General features: G+C 39.0%; 1 protein-coding gene across 3 annotated transcripts; it reads right to left on the bottom strand.

Annotated features, from left to right (window-relative positions):
• Positions 1 to 3,942: 3,942 nt before the first annotated feature.
• On the bottom strand, positions 3,943 to 26,025 carry SSR1 (signal sequence receptor subunit 1). Of its 3 annotated transcripts, XM_074944911.1 has the most exons (9): positions 25,739 to 26,025; positions 20,323 to 20,441; positions 18,215 to 18,302; positions 17,733 to 17,995; positions 16,787 to 16,863; positions 14,684 to 14,762; positions 13,476 to 13,569; positions 8,779 to 8,842; positions 3,943 to 7,070 (listed from the first exon to the last, which is right to left on the bottom strand). In XM_074944911.1, exons 1-9 carry the CDS (start codon positions 25,821 to 25,823, stop codon positions 7,064 to 7,066), a joined length of 876 nt encoding a protein of 291 aa, XP_074801012.1. In that variant the 5' UTR covers positions 25,824 to 26,025; the 3' UTR covers positions 3,943 to 7,063. The 3 variants fall into 3 exon arrangements, with proteins under 3 accessions (XP_074801012.1, XP_074801013.1, XP_074801014.1); XM_074944912.1 differs by having other exon boundaries at positions 3,943 to 8,842; XM_074944913.1 differs by lacking the exons at positions 3,943 to 7,070; positions 8,779 to 8,842 and adding an exon at positions 12,682 to 12,731 and having other exon boundaries at positions 25,739 to 26,024.

Genomic DNA, 26,025 nt, shown 5'->3' with positions numbered 1-26,025 from the left:
CTGGGGCACTTGTTTCTATGACCATTCATGGCCCTTTGAGATTGCAAACAAAACTGCTAAGTGGTTGTTCTGCTGCGGTGGGCTGTTGTGCATGTGACTTGCACTGAACCATAGATTTGTTCCATGCAGGTCACCAAAAGAGGGAGTATAACCTGTTGACTCCATAGTCTATGTAATATGGTCAAATATTTGTTAGCATCTGACTGTCCAAAAATAGTGCAAGGCTTTCAAATTGCAGGTAGGTGCCAAGGGAAGGACCTGGATTGCAAGCTAGACAGCCTCCCTCTCATTTGTGGCACATAGACTTGGATGTGAGGTGAGGTCAATTACTCCAGGCTCACTTTTTGAGGACATGGTGTTGCATGAGATATTAATATGCAAATAGGGCTCTTCCTGACTTGGGTGTTTTTCTATTGCTGCAGATAGTTTAATCATATGACCCCATGAGTTAAAATTATTTTCCCCCCAAACATGACAATGGGACATGCCACAACCACCTTATTTTTATGTTGAGCCATTTTCCTACATGTCTAGTCTGGCTTTGTTTCTGTTTCTTTCTAAGCTCCCCACCCCTTTCCCCCTAACACAGGTTATTCGAGTTAGCGAACTGATCTATATGAACCCCTTTACAAAATTCGGTCATGTTTATGTGACAGCACACAATGTATGCTGTAAAAAAGGAAACTTGATGTGGCTCTGTGATTTTGGATGTTTAAAAAATGACAATCTAGAGGTCCACTTTTGTGTCTCACTTCTCTAGTAAGTAGTTCACTCACAAATTACAGAGGGCAAGATGGAGGAACTACAGGGAGAATTTCTATGGCCTGTTATGCAGGTGGTCAGACTAGAGCATCAGTGGTCTCATCTGGCCATGAAAATCTATTACATGTGCTCTGTTTACAAGCACAATGCTGTATCTCTGAAGGCTAATCCTGCAAACTCAATCTGAGCTCTAAGAGTCAGACTGGGTGCATTTCTTCTCACAAATTATAACCAGTAATGCCCCCAGTAACAGTGTTGTCTATATGTTTGTACAGAGGTAACTGTCAAGCATTCTGTGATGATACACAATAGGGTCCAGCTCACTGCCTCTTAGCTGTGTTAGCTCTTCAGGTATACAATGAGGTAATAAAGCTGATTTTGTTTGTTTTTGTTTTTTTGGTGACCAATGTATCCAGTTTTGAATGACTATACAAAAGGAGATGGTCTTATCCTGCAGACTGTCACTTTCTAAGAGACTCAGTTTAAAGCTCTGACATGACATTTTATAGTCTCAGTGAAGTACTGTGAACATATAAGGTGTGAATATGGCAGGTACAGTATTTCATTTGGTAAGATAGCTAGCGGGGAAATGAGGAGCAAGGGCCTGTCCACAATATAATTTAGTAGGACAATACAAAATGCTCACATTACCTATGGAGACAAGCGACTTGTGAAAGCAGAAATATTTAACTGGAAGTTTTTCCTGGTGGTTGTTCCAACGGTACCCATCTCCTGCTCATCTGAGGGACATGCCAGGAGGACCCTGACCACACCTAGCTTTCATGATGAGGTGATCAGCACTCTCACTTTGATTGTGGAAGCCACTTCCCACTAGCTGTCTATACCCTGAGTTTAGCATTGTGGACAGAGCTGCCCAGAACAAGTTGGGAGAGGTGCAGAAGACCTGGTAAATAGTGTTCCAATATGTTGCTTCAGATATGGCGGAAGTGGTCTGAAGTTTCAGCTCTTGGATCTGCACAGGATTTGGGTTATTGACTTGCAGCACATTTCGAGGTCGTTTCTGGGTACTTCATTCCTTTCCAAGTGTTTGCTGCTTAGCTGTTGTCTGGCTGGCTAAATTGGGTTAAAGGCTGGACAGCTTCTCACTTGCAGATCATGTGATATTAGGGTTGTCACTTGGGGGCTTTTTTATACTAACTTTGTTTATTTTCAAGTATGTACTTTAAGCAAGGCTAATTTTTAACATGCTTGACCTTACCTGACTCCATTCTCTATTTGCTGCTACTGCTGCTGCAGTAGGGGATCCTGTTGTCAAACTTAAACCTTGATGCTTCATGAAAGTATGTACAGTACAATAGGTAAAACAGATGTGATCTGTTTTCTGCACCTGTTGAAAATAAATTATGGTGGAGATTTGCTTAGCTCTTGCCTAGTTATGTAGTCCCTGTCTGATCAAGCCAGTGTCTCAGTCCTGCTGTACTCCTCTGTACTTTTACACAGTGCCTTTTTGTAAGCTATGAGGCTGAATGGAGTCTTCACTAGTGGCTGCTGTTAAATCAGTCTTTACTATCTGTTAACACAAACTTGGCTATTGCCCCAGGGATCCAATACCAAATTCTAATGCCATATTTGCATTTTATATTCAAGTGTAAAAAGGAATAAATAATGTGGTGTTATGCTGACAAACATTTACTGACCATCAGAATTAAAGAGTCAAGTAGTTCTAGAAACCAAATTACATGTGTGCATTCTGTAGTGTCAAACCTTAGGGGACTGGCCAAACCCCAGCTGCCTAATATTTTGGGCAATGGACAAAGTGTGTTTCTGGATTGCCACTAGTGAGTGTTATGCCAAGAGAAAGGATCTGGTTGTTGAAGAGGTTGGAAGTCTTGGCTACAATGACTCCCCAACTATCAGGAACTAGCAGAGGGAAGAGGTATATCATGCTTGGAAATTAGTACTGTGCAAAGAGTAGCATGGTGGGGTATCCACACGACCAAAGCACCAGCTAAGTGGTAAGGGTACTGTTACAAAGTGAAGAAGCCGGCTGTGCCTTCCCCCTTATGTTACCAATTTTGCTCATTCTAAGACTTAAGGGAGCCTGGTCTCAGTTAAACTAGAGGCTGCAGCTGCAGGTGAAATGTGTATGAAAGAATTTGACATGAGGTCCCATTTCAGGACATTAAAAAAAAAAAAAAGAGCATGGGATAAGAAAAACAAAATGACCACCTGAACTATTTTTTAGGGCAACTACAGCTTACACCTTTAATAATAGTACCTTTCTAATTCCTTCAGTTTCAGCCTACAAACTATACCACTAGTGTATTGCAGATAATTTACTGCTGATCCCATGTGCCGATTATGATCTTCAGAAGTTTGAGAGCTGGGTGCACCTGCCAGGGCTTGGAGCTGCTGCCCTACACCACCACAAGGCAGAAGCCTGGTGCTCCCCCGAGTCTGGTAGGCGGAGAATAGGGTAGGGGACATGGGGAGCTTCATGAGCTGCACTTTAACTGTAAAAGAGGCGCATGTGACTTGGAAGCAGCAGTTTGGCCCTACCCTATAGTGTTTAATGTACAAACTAAGGCTAGTTTGCCATCTAAGAAATGTCATAACTAAATTGTAGGTATATGCCAAAGTTCCAGTTTGCTTTTAGAAGGTAGCAGCACCAGAAACCAAAGATGAGAGAGGAAGAGTTTTTGGAAACTGCTTCTGCTTCTCCTGTTGCTTGTATCTCCACTGTTCCGTAGCCACTTGAGCTCAACATGAAAGTTTGGTTTTGTGAATTAAAGTGCAGGCACTCATCAACTATGAATTAACTACTTAAGCATTTTGTTTGAGTCTCCTAGGTGCAGAAATTCATAAATCCAATCATCCAGGAACCTGTAAACCCTTTCAAGTTGGAGGTAACTGAAAACTTTCCTAATTGTAAATTTAACAGAGCACTGGAAGTGTTTCAGGAGGAGAATAGAAGAAGATAAATAAGTTATGCTCAGAACAGGTGCTATACTGCTTTCCCCCTCCCTCACAATCAAGTACTTTATTCTTTTTACAGGTGAGGTCAGGCTGCTAGTTTGTGTACTACAATTCAATACAGAAGTAGCTTTTAAAAGTACAAGGTGTTTTAAGTCTGCTTAAATACGTATGCACACAGTTAGATTACTTGGTCACTTATCAGCAAAAAAATAATCACATATACCAATCAGACTTTTTAGTGCTATACCAGTACTTTATTTAACAAAACAAACTACAAAAAAAACCTAAGAATTTCAAGTTTGTTTTACAAAACACAACCCTGGAGATGTAGTTTCAAGAGTGATTTTGCTTTCCCTTAAACTGTTTAAGAATTTGCAGGTAAGAAAGTAAAAATGCAATTTGTATCTCAGTTGTGGTATAACTTCAAGGAGCTGAACCTCAATTGTCCGGGACAGACTGTCCCTTCACTTTCAAAGGGATTCTCAAATTGGGTCTATAAACCATATCTGTTAAGAGCATATTCCCTCCCATACAGAATCATAACATTACTGTGGTAACTAAATTGCTTACAGGGAAAGGTGATTAAGATGGGTAGTGTACTGCAACCAGAATGGAGAGAGTGCAGTCAGCTTCTGAACCTACGCTTTATTATAGTGAAAGTTCCTTGTGGTTTGCTGTTCATATATTTAGCTAAACAAGAGTATTGTATATGAAAAACAAATCCAGATTCTTACGACCCGGTAAGGCTGCTGCACTCTTCAGTATGAGCACTGATCAATTGGAAGGGCATAAAAGTCTTCTATACAGCAATCAGCACCTCTTCAAATGAGGGTAGCGCCAAGTCTTGCAGCACAATACTGAAAATCTTGACAAGTATTTCATGAGCTACTTCTATGAAGTTAACATTTTTCATCTTCAAAAGAACTTAAAATACAATTCCCTATCTCTGTGGGGGAGTTAGTTACCTTTTCCCCCAGCTGCCATAAATTCAGTGCTCTTCAGTGAAAGTAATGGGTGTTGAGCACCAGCAAGGATTTCAAGAGTCCTTTATAAACAGTGCATAAAGACTGAAGTATTATTCCCTTTTCACAGATCTGTAAAACCAAGTACAGCCATCTTAAATGTCTCCCAGTCATACTAAATTTGCAACAGGCCTAGCACTAGAACCTTCTCAATCTAATGTCTTGGTCTGTGCTTTAGCTAGTTGGCCATGGTTCCTCATGGTATTGCATACAAAATTCTATTTGTAAGTCTGGCTTCAGTCACTTCCTCCTGTATCAGATTTGCCTGGAAAGCAGTTCACTCAGATTCACTTCTGTGCTTATTTGTTTCTGCGGGACTGAAATTTCAGTGATAGAGCATTTGATAATAGGATGAAGGAAAAAGGAGCATTGATCTGAACTGTTTAAGACACACACATTCAAATTAATAGTCAGCATGCTATTATGAGCACTAATGTTGTAAAACTGATTTTAATCACTTTCCCAAAGGAGAACTTGCATTAATAGCTTTCCCTTTTTAGACTAAAAGTTAGTGACCTGAGATGCCCAATATGTGCACAAAGTAGGCTACCTACACCCCTTTAAGTTTATATGGGTAATCCTAAAATGCTTTACTACTTAACTCAAATATCCAATTGCAGATGGTAAGGTAGCCCATTATGGCAAAACAACCAAGTTGTATGTTGCTACTTAGAGACTTTAGTGTACTAGATTGATCCATGTGCTGAGAAGAGATACTAAAATCTATTATTGCTATAGGCTTGGCTATTTCACACAACTGCAGTATTGCTAAATTTTAACTCTAGTATATTAAAGGGGAACAAGAAATTGGAACCATGCTATTTAATACATGTAAAGTACTTAATGGAGAGCCAAAAGTAGGAAATTCTCCCCAAGAAGTTGTTAGGGGTTGCTTACTAAAATTTACTCCTATAAGTCAATGGTGAGTTGCACTATAAGTATTTCATGCTATTGGTGGAAGTAGTGCCTTAAAAATTGTGATCACTACAGCTCAAGTCACTAAAATTAGCATAATGAAATCCCCACCAAGAAGTTTTCCCTCTTACATCATACCTAGCCTCTACCACAACACCCATGCAAGTGTAGAAATTTGAAGACTGGCTCTATTTCCTTCTGTGCCACATAGCACTACCTTCTTCCTCCCATTCCAACTGGCTGGGTGCCTATTAAGTGTGACCTTGATTACCTAATGTAATGGAAGTATTAAACAATTGGCTCTCCTTAAAAAAAAACTTGTTATACCACTAAATTAGTCAAAGTAATCTATACAAGTTTTTTTTTAAAGTTGTTCCAGTAATTATTTTTAGTTCTATTTTACATTAAATTGCTTCATGGCTGGGAAAGACCAAGAGTTCAGTTCAACTTAGATGGAAGTATCATATTTGACAGTTATTTCTAAGCACTACTTTAAAAAGTTTGCTTTTATTTAATAAAAAACTACACTCACCTGAGTTCTGTGTAGTTTAAGAGCTGTACCTACTAAATCTCAAGTTGTACCATGTATCTGACTGTTTCAGAAGTATTAAGAATGAGGGCCACTTTCTCATTTATACTAAGGTGAAAGAATGAAGTTGGATACTCCAAATTGCTACCGTATGGAATCCCCATCACAATAAATGTGTTCTGGTCCTTTGCTTTTGTACAGTGCATAGGGTTTGCCTCCTGTGTGAAGACTCACAATCCAGAATTGTCCTTGTTACCTTTATTTTCCTTGGGAATGTAGATGGAGATAACACTTCATTTCCGGATTTCAAATTGACTCTAGGAGAGATGTTAAATTTGTGGTTGCCCATCACTACATGCTGAAAAGATTCTTAGTGAATTCAAGTACTCAGGCATAATCTTGAGATTAAAATGCAAGGGGTTCAGTCAGTTTCTCCCCTGATTACTTAATTGTTTTGCTGAATCAGGAGAAGTATGAATATAATCTGATAATCATTTGAATACTACCTTCAAAATGATAACTTTGTACATCAGCTAATGCAAGCAACTAGCCACTTCAGCTAAATGGAGGATGGTTTAAGTGTATTTGATTTACTATGATCAGCCTGTACAACATTTTTAATAATCTATTAGATCCTGCAATGTGGTAATTAAACGTTCTTTACTGGCTAGTTATATGTTGTCAAGTTTGGAAGTCAAGCACTGTTAAAAATGGGAAGCAGATGTTTCTAAAGTTACTTTCCACACCAAGACAAGAGTCAAAATAATTCACACTTCATTTACAGGGAAGTTTATAGTACAGTAGCGCCAGTACAGGGAGTTTCAGACCTTAGACCCTGTTTCACACCCAGTGTGGAAATGATTTGCAGGTATTGTTCATCTGTCATTGGCTCAGATGCTCAGTCCCTGCAGAACAAAGGCAGATCAAGAAATAAGCACTAAGAAAACTATAAAACTAAAATACAAGTCCCAAATCACTGCCTTTCCCAAACTGAGCAAACTTCAAAATGATGACTATGGGACTTTTTTAAAAGGTATTTAGGCACCTAATGATTCAGACAGGTTGGATTTTCAGAAGTGCCTAACTTTAGGTGTTAGGTATCTATATTAAAAAAAAATATGGCCTTATATTCCTTCCTTTTGTCAGAGAATTCAAGACTGAAATCCAGTTGCCTATACCAAAACTTATTCTCCTATACATTTTTAGTGACAGATCTGTACTTAAATTTATAGTAATCATGAAACTAGAGTCTTCTACAAAACAAATCCTATTTGAGGGTGCACAGCTTTATCTTAAATGTATGTTGAACTGGCATGTATTTAATAATGGAAATAACCTGAAGTTAAACAAAACTTGCATGAAGTACAATCCAATTTAAAGTCTGAGTAAGATTTAGGTATTTCCAATAGCTGTCATTTCACTGTGACTCAGTTACTTAAATTTTGTTGTAAAATACTTATAGCTTTCTAAAGTACTTCATTAAGATCAAAACTTCACATAACTACACAAAAGAAAGGGTCAAAGTTAATTTCTTTTTTACTGTCATTTAAGAACTCATAGCTTTGTACACCTGCAGGGTATATTTGAAATTAAAATTTGTTTACAAAAAAGTCTTTACTGTACATATAACTTCATAAGACCATTATCTTTTGCATCCAATATAATTTATGAAACTCAATGCATTTTGCTACTTGCGATTCTTCTAGTTTTTGTAAGGGTAGGGAAGTCACTGAACACTAATTGGGGCATATTACTTGAGCAAGCATTCCACAGCTATCTCTATGGTCCAAAATACCAGAACTGTTGGCACAAGTTAAATAAATTAACAATTTAAACAGATATAACTGGGTGGTTTGTAAAAAGAATCTTTTATATAGATTACATACCATTTCATGCTTTGCAAGTTTTGCTGCTGTAAAAATCCCTAACATTTATACAAATACATTTGGATCCTTAGGTCTCACAGTGTGCGCATTATATCAAACAGCAGCAAAAAAAATTCTGTACTGCTAAAAGCAGTTACACCTGCTTGTGCCTTTAGAATACTAGCTACATTTAAAAAAAATGTCCAGATAATCATCACTGAAGTAGGAACGTATAAAAATCCTAATAAAAGTAGCTATGTGTGCAGCAAAGAATGAAGTTCATAGCTTTAGGATACTACATAATAAAAAACGCATGAAGACTCATATATAAACAGGATACAATCAGAATAGATTAGGCAACTACACATTTGGATTTCTGAAAAAAATCCAGAAACTTCAGAAAGGTTTGCAGACAAGCCAGCATTACATAGAACTCTAAAGGCACATTTCAGGTAGCACAATGATTCTGTTAAGATCAACTGTTTATACACGCACGCACACACACCTTAATGGTTAACTCTCATTCCCCTGCCCCAAAAGCAATTTTGTTATCTTAAAAAAGGGATGAGAAGTATGTTTTCAGCAATGTAACAAACATACTGGTCAGATAAATTGGTCAGTCCAAAAGTAGTAAGTAGTATTTTCCTCATGTTGATATGGATTCTGTGCACTACTGCAATCCAGGAAAAAAAGGGGGAGGAGGGGCAGGATTAGTAAAGGCTGAATTGTTGTATTAATTAACATTTACTCATCAGATCCCACTGATCTCTTCTGTACCCTTTTGCGGGGCAACCGCCTTGGTGAAGCTTTATCTGAAGGAGAAAAGGAGACAAAATTACCTAAACTGCTGCAAATAGTACATCCGATTAAAAGGGCACATGTATTCTTATGTTTTTCCTGAATAGAATGGAAATTGCCATTTGGCTTTCCAGTACACTGCTATGCAGGAGGCAGATTGGAGATGAAAGAGAAACTTACTTGATTGTTTTTGAACATGCTATTAGCATAGTATTTAAAATCTATTTAACTTCAGGGCATACAAGTCTTCATGTTCTTTGACATGTACCTCACAGGACTGATTTGTTTGTAAAAAAACAAAATAAAAATGCTAAAATACATTTAATGAAAGGTGCTTTGCATTCAAAACATTAATCTGTACCCAGCTAAAAGGATTACATGCTCTATTGGTTCCTTTAGAAGCCATGCCAAAACCCCTACACTTACCTTCCGTTAATTAAACCCCTCCAGCAATTTGCATATTATTTTCTAGCATCATATCAACTGCTAGAGAGTAATGCTTTACCATCTAACAGCTGGAATCAAGTATTCCTTTAATGGTTTGAGGTAACCACATCAGAATTCAGCGGGGCAAAAGAGATATTAGCCATGATGATTTTAAATCCTATGACTCTAGGAATCACTGAAGCCTTACAATACTATAAAATAATCATTTGATGTTTAATCCTGGTAGTTTACAAAACTGATTATGGCAGGCCTACAACTGTCCTTTGCTCTAGGGATGCTTTTTGTGCAACAAGAACAGAGTAGAAGAATTTTCAGTCCTTGTACAAGACAAGTGCAGCTATTCATGGGGGGGCAATATCTAGATCATTGGTGCCTTTATAAATCTAACCATTTTTACAAATGCTTGTTAGGTTAAGACACTTCAAATATGGGTCAGTGTCCTCAACAGTCTTACTACTGAAAGTGTACAGAGATTCCCAGACCAAAAAAAAAAAAAAAAAAAAACAAAAAACTTTATTCTACCTTTTGAAAGCTGTAAATATACAATTTTTTAAAAAGTCTTAAATCTTTTACATAAAGATCTGAAAGCCAGGAAGTTCAAGGTTATTTCAGCATCAAGTCACTAATTAACACAACCAAAATATAAAATCATGCCTAAATTTGAACCCCTGGCTCCAGAGTATTTTATGCCTTGCTGTTTAAACCCCATCAATCTCTCCATTTTACTCTAAAGTCTTCTGTTGCTAATTTATGCACCTTTTCATATTTCTGATACACATTCCCTCTACAAACCTTATTCCCTCTAGTGTCTTCTATACCACTACCTCCCCACCAAAAGACCCATGGAAAGAAACAGGTAGGATACAGGAAGGGACCCAATAGTTTTGTAGCATTTTACAATTATGATGCAAACAACCAGTCCTCAGACCTTTACCAGGTAAGAAAATACTATTCCCATTTTTATTGATAGGGAAACAGGCACAGGAAGTTTAAGTAGTCTGCCCACAATCACAGCAACTCAGTGTCAGCCTAAGGATTATAAACTAGGTCTCAATAGCATCCATGCCTAACCCAGCAGACCAGCGTCCCTCCTGAGTCATAACTGTCAATTTTCTAATGGTTACTCTTACACTTCATGCCACATTATCTAAGGCCACAGATCCATAGCCACTATCACTTCCATCACCTTGCACAACTAATTTCATACAGTAGGTGCAGACTGTGGTACTCTTGGATGCTGCTCCAGTACTCACCTACCTTTCTCCCTATCCAAGTTTTCTCCCAGTCCTCATCATGAGTAGTCCCACACCATAAGATAGATTTGTAAAGTTTCACAGATTTGACTAACAGTGTGCAAAATTCTACATGCAAGAGATATGGCATATGCAGTTACTTGTACTAAAAGTGAACTAACTGTATTTAAAATGAGATCTGACCTTTTTTCCTTGTTACATATACATGACTTTTGTTCTTTTCACTAAAAAAACCCCACAAAAAACCCCACACAACTTCTCACAATTGCAGCCTTCATTTATGCAGTAATATGAGGGGAATAAAACACCGTGCACTTTTAAACTAGATTACCAAAACAGAGTCATAGATCCTCCTTTAGTTTTAGTATTCTTGTATCTATTAGATGTTGCAATACGTTTACCTGCAACATCCAATGTCTAATCTTACTAGGACTGTTGATTAATCACACTTAACTCACGCGATTATCTCAAAAAAATTAATCGTGATTAATCGTCGTTTTAATCACACTTAATAGAATACCAACTGAAATTTATTAAATATTTTTGGATTTTTTCTACATTTTCAAATATATTGAATTACCACATAGAATACAACATGTACAGTGCTCACTTTACATTATTTTTAATACAAATATTTCACTGTAAAATAGTATTTTTCAATTCACCTCATACACATACTGTCATGCAATCTCTTTATTGTGAAAGTGCAATTTACAAATGTGAATTTTTTTGTTACATAACTACACTCAAAAACAAAATATAAAACTTCAGAGCCTACAAGTCCACTCCATCCTACTTGTTCAGCCAATTGGTAAGACAATCAAGTTTGTTTACATTTACGGGAGACAATACAGCCAGCTTCTTATTTACAATATCACCTGAAAGTGAGAACAGGTGTTCACATTGCACTTTTGTAGACAGCACTGCACGGTATTTATGTGCCAGATATGCTAAACATTAATATGCCCCTTCATGCTTTGGCCACCATTCCAGAAGACATGTTTCCATGCTGATGATGCTTGTTAAAAAAAAAAGCGTTAATTAAATTCTGACTGAACTACTTGGGGGGACAATTGTACGTCCCCTGCTCAGTATTACCTGCATTCTGCCCTATATTTCATGTTATAGCAGTCTCAGATGACGACCTAGCACATGTAGTTCATTTTAAGAACACTTTCACTGCAGATCTGACAAAACGCAAAGGTGGTACCAATGTGAGATTTCAAAAGATGCTACAGCACTCAACTCAAGCTTTAAGAATGTGAAGTGCCTTCCAAAGTCTGAGAGGGACAAGATGTAGAGCATTTTTTCAGAAGTCTTAAAAGACCAACATTCCGATGCGGAAACTACAGAACCTGAACCACTGAAACTGAAAATCAACTTTCTGCTGGTGGTATCCGACTCAGATAATGAAAATGAACATGCATCGGTCTGCACTGATTTGGATTGTTATCCAACAGAACCTGTCATCAGCATGGATGCACGTCCCCTAGAATGGTGGTTGCAGCACCAAGGGACATATGAATCTTTAGCGCATCTGGCACCTAAATATCTTGCGACACCGGCTACAACACTGCCATGTGAATGCCTTTTCTTACTTTCAGGTGACACTGTAAACAAGAAGTGAGCAGCATTATCTTTTGAAAATGTAAACAAACTTGTCTGAGTGACTGGCTGAACTAGAAGTATGACTGAGTGGACTTGCAGGCTCTAAAGTTTTACATTGTTTTATTTTTGAATGCAGTTATTTTTTGTACACAATTCTACATTTGTCAGTTCAACTTTCATGAAAAAGATTGCACTACAGTACTTTTATGAGGTGAATTGAAAAATACCTTTGTTTTTTACAGTGCAAATATTTGTAATAAAAAATATAAAGTGAGCACTGCACACATTGTATTCTGTGTTGTAACTGAAATCAATATATTTGAAAATGTAGAAAACATCCAAAAATATTTAAATGGTATTCTATTATTGTTCGTGCGATTAATTTTTTTAATCGTGCAATTAATCGCGATTAATTTTTTTAATCCCTTGACACCCCTAAATCTTACCAGTGCTCTCATGCTATTACAATGACTCCCACATGCAGTGATGAATTAGAATTTTATCAAAGTCCAGTTAGTGTAGATGCATAGTAAAAGCCCCCCAGTTACTATAAAGCACTGTCAAAGTTTAAATGCCTCACCTCTTCTACTCTGCACTGAAGCCACAGGAAAGCAAAACAGAAAAAACAGCAAAAGAGAAGTTAGAAATATCCACAAGCATTCTAACAGCCTAAGAAAAATCAGATACTGAACTTGGGTTTAGCATTCTTAACAGAAGTTAGTGATATTTAGGACTCCAATACAACTACACAACCTTAGTCTTAATGTTTTGTGTTTGATAAGTACAAGATCATACACTTTGATGATCATTTGATAGTCTTAAATGGGTTCATTCTATAGACTGAAAACTCATGGGGGGGGGATGTCTTATTCCACTAGGACTTCTCAGCAGGACCACTTCAGATTTCTGTGATCAAACTTTGGTTGGAGGGTCAGCAGTGCTGAAGGCCAGTCTATGAAAGAATGGGTAAGAAAAAAAATTTTTTTATATAGATCACTTCTGCCATGTAACACCTATTTTGGACTTCGCTTCTAGCTAACCAGTGAGATGGAATCTAATGAAAATGACTAGCAGACAGGAAGAAAAGTTTGTGGTGGCTGCTACTGTTAACTCTACAACAGTCTGTTTAGAGTCTACCTTTAAAAACAGCTCACTATTTAAAATAACTAATTACGGTGTAATACGCAAAAGTTTTTTCCAAAAGGTGCATATGCTTAAGATACTTCTAGACTGAACCTGTTTCATGAAGCAGATGGCTTAAGAATCTGGTAAAAAATATTTTTAACAGTTTGATAAAACAAGTGAATCATGCCCCAGTTGTGAAAGGCTTACTACTTACTGATCTGATTTAAAGTTTCTTGAGGAATCCAGCTCATGTCAACGTCATTTTGATTTGATGTACCCATCTCTACTTTCTGTGCTGGTCTCTTTCTCTGGAAGAGTTTGAGGCAAGAATATGTTTATCTCACACCAAGAGATGTGAACAGATTTGCCTTCCATAAGGAAGCTTTATGTAGTACAAATGTCAGGGTATTAAAACTAAATACAAGAATTTCTTATTTAGGAAAAGCCAACTGTCATTAAGCACACACAATACAACTTTAAGCTTGTGAACAGTTACAGTGTCAAGCTCTCGATGTAGCCTAACTTTAGCAAACTTGACACCTTAAGTAATTTGTCAGAACTCTAATAAGGTGTCAGATCTTAAGCTTTTTAAATTCTTATTATTCTCATTCCATGTGGCAGGAATTATATCTAGATTCCCATACAGCTCTATACATATCAATGATGCAGTACAGTATTAAATAATCATCAACAAAAAAGCACAAATCTACAAAACACTACTCTTATCTCCAGTGTACTTGTGATCTATCATTTTGAAAAAAAATTTAGGATTTTTCCCTAATAGCATTCTATTATTACTCTTTGAAATCAACACCCTTGTGGTACCTGGATCGTTGAATTACACTTTCACTAGATGTACTACTTGGCCAAATCAGTATGACGACAAACCATTAGTTGTAATATTATGATAGTGTTCAATACTCAGGCCTATCATGCTAAGGAAATACAAACACGTAGGAATACATGATCCCAGCCCCAAAGGTTACAATATAAAGTTAAGACAGGGCATTAAAAGTTGACATAACAGAAGGAAATGAGAAAGGACTTCAATGAGGTTGTAAACAGTATGTAGTTTTGTAGCTGCACACTCCTGCCATTTGGATAACACCAGAGCCTTTTACTCCACAAGGCTGACCATTGCTATGGTGGAAGAAGGTAAGCAAAGGCACAGTGGTAGACAAGCAACTCATCAGCATAACTTTTTAAAGTTACAAAACAGCTCAGACATTTCTGTTCAAAGGCTAGGAGGAATTCTAGTATCAACCTGCTTCTCTTCAATTTCACTGATCAAAGTTAAATTTTCATGAGTTCTTTTGTGCCATAATAGGCCACAAAAGGTGTATTGCTCTGACTGGAAGCTAACGCTTCAGCATCAACAGAATACTATATATGATAAGTGCATGTACATAATTGCTTACTTACTTTCCTAGATTCTAGTAATTGATGTAGACCAACAATGACAAGTAGGCCAAGTCCTGCCAGGAACACGTACATGAAGATTCTTATTTGGTAAGAGGGAGAGAGGAGGGGGAAAAGAAAAAAAAAGTAGGGTCATCTTCAGTTTGAAGTCTAATCCGTTGTTTAAAACAAAGAATGAGAATTGCAGAAATTTTATTGGGCCCCTGGAGTGCCTCTGCACAGTGTGTGGTTTGACAAGCACTTTTTTTTTTTTTTAAATAAGTTTTATGAGGTCTCTCTCCCATCTCTTTCAGGAGAAAGAAAGAAGCTTAATACAAAGTAATGAGAAATACAGAGTAAACCAAACAGAGTTGTTTGGCTCTGATAAGTTACAGTAATCTTAACTTTTACCTGAAAGACAGGGCAAATTTTCATACAAAAGTGCCATCTGGCAGTCTTCAACAAATTTGTATTTAGCTGACATTTCTCCACGTTCACATTTGCTAAAGTTAACATGACATACCAAATTCTAAAATGGGGTGTGTGTAAGAGAATGAATGTGACTGCTAATTTACTAATCAGTTACAAAAGCTATGAGACCACATTACACAATCACCTCTGTAGTATACACCACCTCAACGCACATGTTGCAAGGATACCCTGAAATCTTTACTGGTGATGGAGCATCCTAAGAAGTGGATACCTAAATTAGAACTTATGGAGGGAGTGTTCTACAGCCTGAACATTTCCTAAACTAAGTGGATAGTTGAATTCTTTTTCCATAGATTCCAATTATAGTTTACATCTCATTCAGTATTTAAGAGGTTAGGTTCCCTTATTATGAATAGTAGATCATCCTCCAAGGTCTTAAACTAACCAATTTTACAAGCTGAAGCTGACAAGAAGTTCTAAATCTATGAACCATAAAAATAATTGTGCCAAGTATCAGAGGGGTAGCCGTGTTAGCCTGTATCCTCAAAAACAACAAGGAGTCCAGTGGCACCTTAAACACTAACAAGTTTATTTGCACCTGAAGTGGGTTTTTTACCCACGAAAGCTTATACCCAAATAAATCTGTTAGTCTTTAAGGTGCCACCAGAATCCTTGTTGTTTTCATAAAAGTCACTGCAGAAAGAGCTTAACAATCAGAATCATCGAAAGAGACATTTTCAATAAACTTTTGGAAATTGATTTGCGAAGCAGGCAAATTCTGGTACAGTCATCTGTAAATGTTTGTTATCTTCTTCAAAAGGGTGATGTAGGTGCTTTAGAAAATTCCACACAAAATATTTTAAAGGTACGTTTAACAAGTATGTATTGTGCCACATCCTTGCAACAAGTAGTGAGAGCACCATATCATTTCCTTTCTGTCGACAATTTTTTTAAATGCTCATAACGAATGCCTCTAATCCACAGATGAAGTAAAGCAGCTAGAAGTTTCCCCAGAAGAAACTGCAAGCTACTTCCAGGGACAAGTAATTCTGTTTTCATAGCAATTGACTTTTAGCCTCTTTGCATTTCCCCAAAATTGTGATGAAGGCATATGTTAACTAGGAATTAGACTCACAATTCACATGTTGCCACCTGAAAAGAACCCCTCAGATTGCAACTTGAACTAATTTAAAACAGTGCCTCAGTACAGTGAAATGGTATACCACAGGTACTTCAGCCTTCAAAATGTGGACCGCATCTCAATACCCTGAGCCATCTGTGTCACCCTTACTCCCTACGAATAATTTTATTTAGGAATGCAGCCTCAGATTGAGGCTATTCCTGCAAATACCAATAGGCCACACTTACGCTCAGGACTTGGATATCAAACAGAAAAGTAATGAAAGCTATCCTATCTGAAACAGTAATATTATGGCTATATTTTGAAATACAAATTAGGTACAGAATTTTTCTGAACTCTGAGAAACTGCACATCCAATCAGTTTTATTTCACATTAAACAAGAATGCACGGCCTCTATTTCCTCTCCCCTCTTCCGAATGCTCTACCATCACCAGGCCATACAGGATTTCCAGCATCCCATGAAATGAGGACAAAAGCATTTTTAACTGGCCACATATAGAAGTGCATTACTGCTGATGTACTACCAACAAAAGCAAGTTCAAATTTCTCTTACGTTTCTCCATCCAATCCATCTTCTTTTTCAATAATTGTAACAGTTTGATTGAAGACAGCATCTTGGAACACATTGCCCTGCAATAATGATGATTAATTTTTAAAACCGTTTAACTTCTCATAATTGTAATGCCTTCCAAGGAAATGTGATGAGATTCTAAAACCTCTGCTGAGGACAAACTACTATGTGGAGAGCAGAGGAACTGATTAGCTCACAACAAAAAGGTAAGTCTCATAGCTATGGAAGAAAACACTGCAAGGGGTTCTGAAACGAGCTAGCTGAAGACTTGCAGAGCAATACCTTTGGTAAGTATGTAGAATACAAAAAAATCTTACATAAGAACATGTGATACAGTGTCCATGGCTTTAGCACAAATGCTATTACCAATTTCGTGTCTTTCTGTAGTGTGACAGAGATGTTCTATTGAGCACTGAGGATCTTATTACATTGTTCACTGGAGGGAACTTTCAAAGGTACAAGAAGCTGTTATATGTTTAACTCCTCTGAAAGTCAACGGGAGCCAAGCACCTAACTCCCATTAGTGCCTTTGATAAATCTTCTAAAAAGCTAATGACAACACTTGCCAGCATTGCTCACATTTATTCAAATTCATGGGACTACACAAATCTCACCCAGTGAGTTTACAAGATCTCAGGAGAAAGTCAAGTTTTTCTGTAAAGACAGAGCACCATTCACTAGCCTTAAGTGCTATAATGTCCCTAGCTACTGTAAGTTCAAGTGTAATTTTATAGCACACAAAACATGTACAGATCTACAATCAAATACATATCCATAATAGAAAAAATAAGTTGGTCTAAGCATTTAATGGTATCTGCACAGATACTAGGTGTTTTTTAAAACACTATCAACTGGATTAGCCTTTCCCTTCCTGCCCTCAATTCCACTTTAATTTGAAGGAGTAAAGGTAATTTCAAAACCGTCTTACATTTAAGTCTTTGTAGTTCAGATTTATAACCAGTCCGAAGGGACGACCACCCATAGGCTCCGCAGGGATGAATGAGTACTCAAATGTGGCCTGTCTTTGTGGTGGAACCACTGTGTTCAGAGGAAGAGCTGTGAAATTCTGGATGAAAAACTGATAGTCTTGAGGGTACCGGAAAGAGGCATCAAGAGACTCAATAATAAAATCCTCTGTACCCTTGTTGGTGAAGCCTACCAGGAACTTTACAATGTTGTTTGCTGGAAAGTCTAGAACATAATATCTTAAGGTTAGAAAAGTTTGTATACGCCATGCCAGCGTTACAGTGCACAAAAATGCCAGTTTAAACTCAGCCCCCCAAAAACTGTATAGTGCTTTATTAGGGCTTCAGCATTGTTTTATGCATGTGTAATGACATTTAAAACTAGCGACCAGTCAGCAACAGCCAAACATTTGATAGATTGCTACAGGACTCGTGCACACTTTACCTTCGCCTTTCACAAACAAGATAGTTGTATCAGCGCTAGGTGAGGCTTTAGGTTCTCCCGATAAATCTTCTTCCTCTTTTTCTTCTATCTAAGACAAGAGAATTTTTTGAAAAACCTATAATAAACAGTGAAGCAAAGAATGTGCACATTTTATGAGAACCCTATACATTAAGTGTAATGGAAGTATTTTGTTTTGTCCCACTAATTTTGTTACAGGAAGCCTCATAACATTTACAGCTGCTGCTGATGCAGAACTATTCTGATGTGACAGACTGCCAACTCTCTGCTGTTTGCTTCTATTTGACCCTGAGCTGCTAGTTCTCCAGCCCTGTAAACAGCTGCTGAGAGTTAAATGCAGCATGATTACCATATTCATAGGCTCTAGAGTACAAGAGGTGCTTAGAAGTTGGTAATCTAAAATCGTGGAGTCTAGTTTCCCCCAGTTACGTGGTTGTTCTCTATTTTTTAAAAAAGAGCATGGTCTAAGCCAAGGGCTGTTTTGTCCTTCTGCATCTAGTTACTTTATAATGAAGTGAAAACCAAGAACAAGGCATCCTCCTTGTAAATAATTGTTTATGCATCCCTATATTATAATAGTATGCCTGTCCGTCCATCTCCAAATAAGAGGACAGACTTTTGAAACAAGGCATCCTATGTCTTGTAAAAATTTTGGTCGTGATTTGCTATTCATCTAGGAATTCTTAAGGGCAGCAGTTATTTATAATAAAGGTGTTTCTAGCCTGGTAAGGGCATTACCAATGCTACAATCCTTGAAATGAGGTACATCTCACATTATAATATTGTTTTCTACTTGTAAAACTCTGTAGGTATTTTGTGAAATACTGTTAATCACATAAAAGTTAGTATGTGAAGGTTACTTTTAACTGAGTTCTGTCAACTCGTTGGTCAAGGTTAGGCTTCAATTAAGCTTACATTCTAATGTTTATTCTTGGACCAAATATTATTTTGAAGAAAATCAAGCACATAGGAAATTTTTAGAGTGTTCACTACTTTATTCATCCCTAGAAGTTCAAAAATTTACCTCTATTCCCTTACTAACCCAAAAACTAAGCCTACTAACCAGAGAGAAAGACATCTCATGCTTCAATGCAAAGCCACATCTTGTGTTATTTCAAGACCAGTCCTATACTGTTGAAAATTGTTAAATATGGTGTTCAAACTTACTACTAGAGATGGTTAAATAGACAATGTACACTGAATGTATTCCATTAATTCCACCAATATTTAATTCCTGCTGAATAGTATCTGACTGCTCTTAAGCTGGTCACGTAGTATGGAAGGGCATCAAATAAATTTGATGAAAACCAGTAAAATGCATCAAATGTATTTATCAAGCAGTAATCTAGTAATTCTTTTCCTTTATTTTATATAAAAATTCTCACACACCCTTCTCTTTTTTCATATTCTCTCCTTTTTCCTTTATTTTCCCATTCCAACACCCCAAGTTTTCATTTTAATTTCTTAGCATTAATGTGCATGAGTTGATGTCAAGAGATTAGCCTCCACCAGGTATTTAACAGCTGAATGTTAAATGTGCCAGAGGTGACTAGTAACACTACATAAATCATATCACATCAAGATTTTGAAATACTTGCTTCAAAAAGAAAAGTGATATTTCTGGTGGCACGACAAATGTACCTTGGTGATTTTATTTCAGACTGTAGATGTAATTAATAGAAGCAAAAATATGCCTCAAAACTAGACTTCAAACATTATTGCAGGGCTTAAGTGAGACTTCAAAGAGACAATATGACAAACCAAATTTACACTGAAGAAATACCATTATCTTTTCAAAGTGAATGTTGAAGTGGGAAAAAGCATGAATTGTGCAATTTCACTTGGTGTTCTCTTTTTAAGATGCTGTGAGGCACAGCCAGTGTTCCAATTACTACTTAGCTGTTCCTCTTATATCCTTCCTAGTTGCCCAAATTGAAAATATTTCTAAGGTCCTTAATTATATTTTTCTTTAGCCACTTTAAAGAAATTAAATATGGAATACTAAAAGTGATATACCTAATCCATCTAACCTCTAACTTAAAGAAGCTATTTAATCTAATGCTTTGAAACAAAAATCTATGCACATCTACCAAGTCTGTGGGTTCGTCTTCTTCAACTTCAGCTTCATCGTCTTCATCTTCAACTACCGTATCTTCAACTGCTTCTTCATCCTCCGTAGCATCTTGGGCTGCAACTAGTGAACTTGAACCTAGTAACAAAACAAGATGGAAATACCATAAGTAATTTTCTGTAAGTGTGGTTGACTAACGGGATGTTGGGATCATACTTCAGTTTTCCAAGACTTACATTTACTGGTAGGAGATATAGCTTGAGGCTTTAGTTGCAAAATATTATGCAGAAGTTTTGGTCTGTATAAGCAGAAACTGCTATCAGTTTGGAAACTTCAGTTTCTATTGAATACGTTTTTAAAATTTAGTAATTTATGTACCAGCAATTTCAAAACAAATTAAAGCTTTGGTGCACACAACTGCAGAGAAAAGAGTGAAAATAAGGTTTGTCAAGGTGTTTGCCATATGGTACTAGGAAGTAACCAAGCTGCTTCTCAGACTCCTGATTTTACCATGAATGTCTCATTATTGTAAGTTTATAACACTTGGTGTAGCTGATATGAAAGCGTTCTTTATTCCTAAGTAATCCACTAAATCTTAAACTTACATTTATACAACAGGAAGTTGAAAAATCAGATGCCAATTTATTTAGTAATAGTTAGAAATAATAAAACTATGCTATTTTATGTACATTGAGGAATCTGACTGTTTGGATTGCTTTCATTCATGTAGTTCAACAATTCAGGTCAGAATCTGGACCTGAGAGATCTTTAAAAGCCAAAAATAAATGCACCACTTTACGTGTACATTCAGCTGAACCAGAGGTTCTCAAACTGTGGTCCGTAAGCTCCATTCACGTGGTCCATGGATAGTTCCCTCTAAGGTGCGTGCCTGGGTGGCCACACACCACAAAATAAAGGGCCACCCACCTAATTAGTGGAGCTGCACAGGCATGGCTCCACTAATTAGGTGCCTGGACCCTGGAAAAGACACACATGTAAAGTGAGGTGGTGGCCTTGGGGGGGAATAGGGTGTAGGTGGGAGGGGACAGTGGGGTGAGAAGAGGGAGTTGGAGGCGGGGGGGGGGGGGGGTTGGGATGTGCAAGGCTGCAGCGGCCAGAAAAAGAGGCAACTTTCCCCAGCTCCAGAGCTGGAGAGAGATGGCCCTCCTTCCCAGCCCCAGCTCAGGGGCTGCTGCGACAGGGGAGAGAGGGCATATCCATCGCATTAGAAAGGTAAGACTACTGATATTAAAATGAGTTGTGCGCTTTTATTTGTAGAACAAAAAAAAAAAAGGTTTTTTTTTTAAATACAGTGCTTTTATCCAAAGCAAATAGTTAGCTAATGATACAAACAACATTTGGAAACATCATTAAGTGGTCCGCTGAGACCCTATGCAATTTTCAAGTGGTCCACGAAAAAAAAAGTTTGAGAACCACTGAGCTAAACTGGATGCTCCAGTGCTCATTTCCTATCCCTTGCTATTTGTTATATTGCAATATTTTGGCTCAAGATGGGAAAATGTCTGAAATTAGAACTAAATGGAATCAAACATCTAAGCCCTTCTCATTTTCAGTTTTAATTTTTTCTTAAATTTCCCTGGAACTTTATTTGTTTATTCAAAAATTAAAATGGTGAAAATTGGTAAAATATGAAAACAAAAGGCAGCAGGCAAGAGATGGGAGAAGGGGTGTTCAGTGCTCATGGGAGCCAGGGTACTCATGACATACTGGTTGGGTGGTCTTTGGTGCTGGAGCCTGGCTCCCTGCCACTCTTGCTTCTCCCCCGTACAGAGGAAGCGAATGGGAATGCACTGAAGGGCTGAGGTCAGGAGGGGAGTGGAAGGCTGCACCCCATGAGTACTAACACTCTCCAGCAGGGGGTAAGGGGAGTTCTGTGCAGGCGCTCTCGGCTACTGGGACCTGGCTCCTGCCCATCTCATTCTCCAGGATACAGAGTCCCGTCCACTTTGCCTACTGGGCGGAGAACCCTCCTGACCTGGCCCTTCAGCACGGCCCTATCCATTTCCTCACAGGATCCCTGCGAGCCTCTTCAGCATGCCTGGGCAGAGGAGGGTAATTGTCAGTTGGTGGCTGCTGCCCACATCTGCTTCCTCAGTGAGAGTCCTGGGACCCCCCCCCCCCCGCAAATAATAAAAAAAAATTGGGGGGGGGGAGGGGGAGGAGAGAAGAGGAGTAAAATCCAGATACTAGCTTCTTCAAAATCTGGGATTGGGGGGGACGCAATAAATACTAAGGCAAGGGCCTTGCTAATATCATATAGTATATATCAAATTACAGCAAAGGATACAATTCAAGGACCTAAGAAAGTTCACCTTAGCAGGTCAAAATGATCAGAATGCTATAGTGGATTTATAACTAAAGGCATCTTGTGCTATTTTTCCACACCTGCTCTGAAATTCTTCCCCCACCACAAATATCAGCACTCACATCAATAATTGGTCTGGATCAATTTCCCTTTAATTCAAAGTCATTAGGTGTTTCATTTCAGAGTAGCAGCTGTGTTAGTCTGTATCCGCAAAAAAAAGAAAAGGAGTACTTGTGGCACCTTAGAGACTAAAAAATTTGAGCATAAGCTTTCGTGAGCTACAGCTCACTTCATCGGTGTTTTATCACATTCATGATATATGAGCACCTATAAAATTAGCTCAAATCCTCACTTGTAAAAAAGTGAGTCCTGACACACATTTAAAATATGTAGGCCCATACTGATGAAGTTTGAAGACTACACATTTAATCCCCAATCATATGGCTCATGCAAAGCTCCCCACCAGAAACAGAACTGCATGTGTGCACAACCATTTAAATGCTCAAGAACAAGAAAATTAAGACCATATTACTTGACCATATTACATATGTGATATTACATATGTAATGTTACATATTACAACTTGACCATATTACATTTCCTATTGAGTGGCATGGTTTCAAACATTAAGAGTTCTCATGTTTAAGAACATGAATACCTACGCACAACATAGCCACACCTTTTACAATAAAGTGTACTTTAATTTCCTGACAAGCATTCAGAGGTCCAACTCTACAAACATGCATATGAATAACTCAACCTATGTGCATGAAGACCCACTGTTCTAAGCACTGTGATCTTAAAGACAGTCAACTTAACCCCATTTGTCTGAATTAATTTACCTGTTATTGTTACACCTAAAATTACTTTAACTGAAGAGAAAGGAAATCCCTGTTTACTTCATGCATTTGACAGCAATTCATGTGCAGCTTTACTATGTCCCCTGTGGGCCCAAAACCTGAGCGAGGCCTGGAGGCATCAACCTACCTACAAATAAGTAGGAAAGATATTGTTTTAAAATATAGTAGAATGGGAATGTAAATCCAAAAAAAACTGTCAGGGAGGTCAAGGGTAGATACAGTACCTGGAGCTATTCAACTCATCTTAGATTAACAGATTTCAAATTCATAGTGACCTTTCACTGTTACAGAAACAAAATTAATTCCTCTGCTTTCTCTTCCTCATTCTACCCCCAAAAATAGAGGAAAAATCCAAAGTTATCAAGTTTAAGGAACTTGTAAGCAAAAGAGCAGCTTTGCACAGCACGGAGGGCACTTACTCCCAAATAAACCAGGAGCAATTCTCTTCTGGACCGGAGAAAAATCTGAATTTAGTGTGGCACTACAGCAGTCTCAATCAGATTGATTTGAGCATAAGCTTTCGTGAGCTACAGCTCACAAAAGCTTATGCTCAAATAAATTTGTTAGTCTCTAAGGTGCCAAAAGTACTCCTTTTCTTTTTGCAAATACAGACTAACTCGGCTGCTACTCTGAAACCTGTCAATCAGATTGCTTATTATACCCCTGCGGTCGGCATCTCTCATTGGCTAGTTTAGGCAGCTTCCCACCGAGCCTGCTGGCTTAGTAGATTGCAGTCTATGGTGTCTATTTCTTCTCATCCATTATACAGGAGCCTAGGCACCTAATTCAGGCTTCTCAGATTGAAGTGTAATTCCTGTGATTTTCTAAGTGCCTAAAAATTAGGTGTCAAAGTTCAGCCTCACAATTACTAAATCCTTTTGTGGATCTGTAAAATTCGAATTTTATGTTTAGCAATTTGTAGAAAGACTTTCTGAAACTTTTCAAGTTTACTGCTTAGCCACAACTAATTGAAATAATTTCAGCCCTAGAAGATTTCAGAAAGTTAAGAGTTTGTGAATACTGGATTTATAATTAAAGTCCTGACATAACCTTAATTATAACCAGTGCCTGCTCTGTTATTTTATAACTCACTACATAAACGTGTTTTCTAAACAACACACTAATCCGTGATCCCTTCAATGAATTTCAGAAGGAATGATGATGTGGCAATAGTAGAAAAAGAGAGTTGCTTTTTTGTGGGAAGAGGAACACATGATATATGATGCAGTGCCCAGGAAGAAAAGCGTGCAAGTACAGCGTTGCCCTTCAACCCTCTTACAACTTAATATTATCAGCAATTTTCAAGGCTGAAATCAGATAAAATTACAGTGTAAACAGACATGAGTGTTTTATTATTTGAAGGACACTTTGGGGAAGGGAAAAAAAGAAGCCTGGCGGCCAACGCATTATCCTGCCGTTCTAAAGTATGCACTCATCAATTTGTATAGCGAGTCCAGAAAAAGATCCTTACAGCCATTTCATGCACTCCCTGCTGTAATTTAGCAGCCTCTCTGCTTAGTCACACGGTCGAGTTTCGTTACTGGCTGCCTTGACATGATGCTCTTCCCCCCCCGCGCCCCAGAAGCGAAGGTGCCTGCCAGCAAGTTACTGCTCACTGCAGCAGTACAAACGGTGGCCCCGACGTGTCGGGTCCCTGCCCCGAGGCTGGCGGTCTGGGCTCGCTCTGGTTTGTGACACCTGACAACGGCGTGTGACCGATCGCGGGAAAACCACCGACCGCCGAGCCCCGGCTCGTCCGGCTGCCCAGCCCTGCAGCGCGTCGCGTGTCGCCGCGGGTGCCCCGGAGGCACCGGGGAGCGCGGCACGTGTCCGGGAGAACGCCCCCGAGCCGGGACCGTTTCGCATGCAAGGGCCGGTAGCCCGGAGTGGGGAGACCAGTGACACGTCAGCCTCGCGGATAACGAGCCGCTCGAGCTCCCCGCGCCCCCCGGCCGGCCCCCGCTGAGCGCGGGGGAAGGCGCCGCCCTTGCCGCCGGCATGTCCGGCATGCCCAGCAACAGAGCCCGGCACCAGGAAGGCAGGACCTGGCCGTCTCCAAACTGGACAGGGGGATCCCAGGCCCACCCATCACCCCGACGCTCTATGACCGGATACCTAGCCTCTCCACTCACCCGTGGAAGCCCAGGCCCAGCCCCTCACGCGCTCGCCCGCTCCAGGAAGCGGTTAACGTTTCCCGTTCGAATTTCAAATATCAACCTCTCGCCGAACACGAGCGCGCGCGTTCTCACCCAGGCCGCCGCGACCTCCGCCGAGCAGCAGAGCGGCGGGAAAGGCCACCAGCACGAGCAACACCAGCTGGGTCGGGGATCTCATCGTAGCAGGTACCTAGCTCCCTCCGCGGCTGCTGCTCTTGCCCAAATGGCGATCACCATCGCCTCCATCCGGGAACCTGGCGCCCTCACGCCACGCACGTTCTCCAACCCCGCCCCTGAACCGCAGAGGACGTGGCTCCGCTGAGGAAGCGGGAGGGGATCACGTGACTTAAGCAACACGTACGCTTTCTGCTCGTCCTTAG

This window comes from Natator depressus, chromosome 2, assembly GCF_965152275.1.
Source record: "Natator depressus isolate rNatDep1 chromosome 2, rNatDep2.hap1, whole genome shotgun sequence".
Lineage (NCBI taxonomy): Eukaryota > Metazoa > Chordata > Testudines > Cheloniidae > Natator > Natator depressus.
The sequence above is the reverse complement of the archived record's forward strand: the minus strand, read 5'-3'. Positions and strand labels throughout refer to the sequence as shown.

Bases quoted from the DNA above. Each gene is read 5' to 3' on its own strand.
- SSR1 (XM_074944911.1), bottom strand. From the start codon at position 25,823: ATGAGATCCCCGACCCAGCTGGTGTTGCTCGTGCTGGTGGCCTTTCCC. The intron at 17,996-18,214 runs GTAAAGTGTGCA...ATTATGTTCTAG, and splicing joins CTTGTTTGTGAAAGGCGAAG to ACTTTCCAGCAAACAACATT. The intron at 16,864-17,732 runs GTAAGACGGTTT...TCATTATTGCAG, and splicing joins TGAACTACAAAGACTTAAAT to GGCAATGTGTTCCAAGATGC.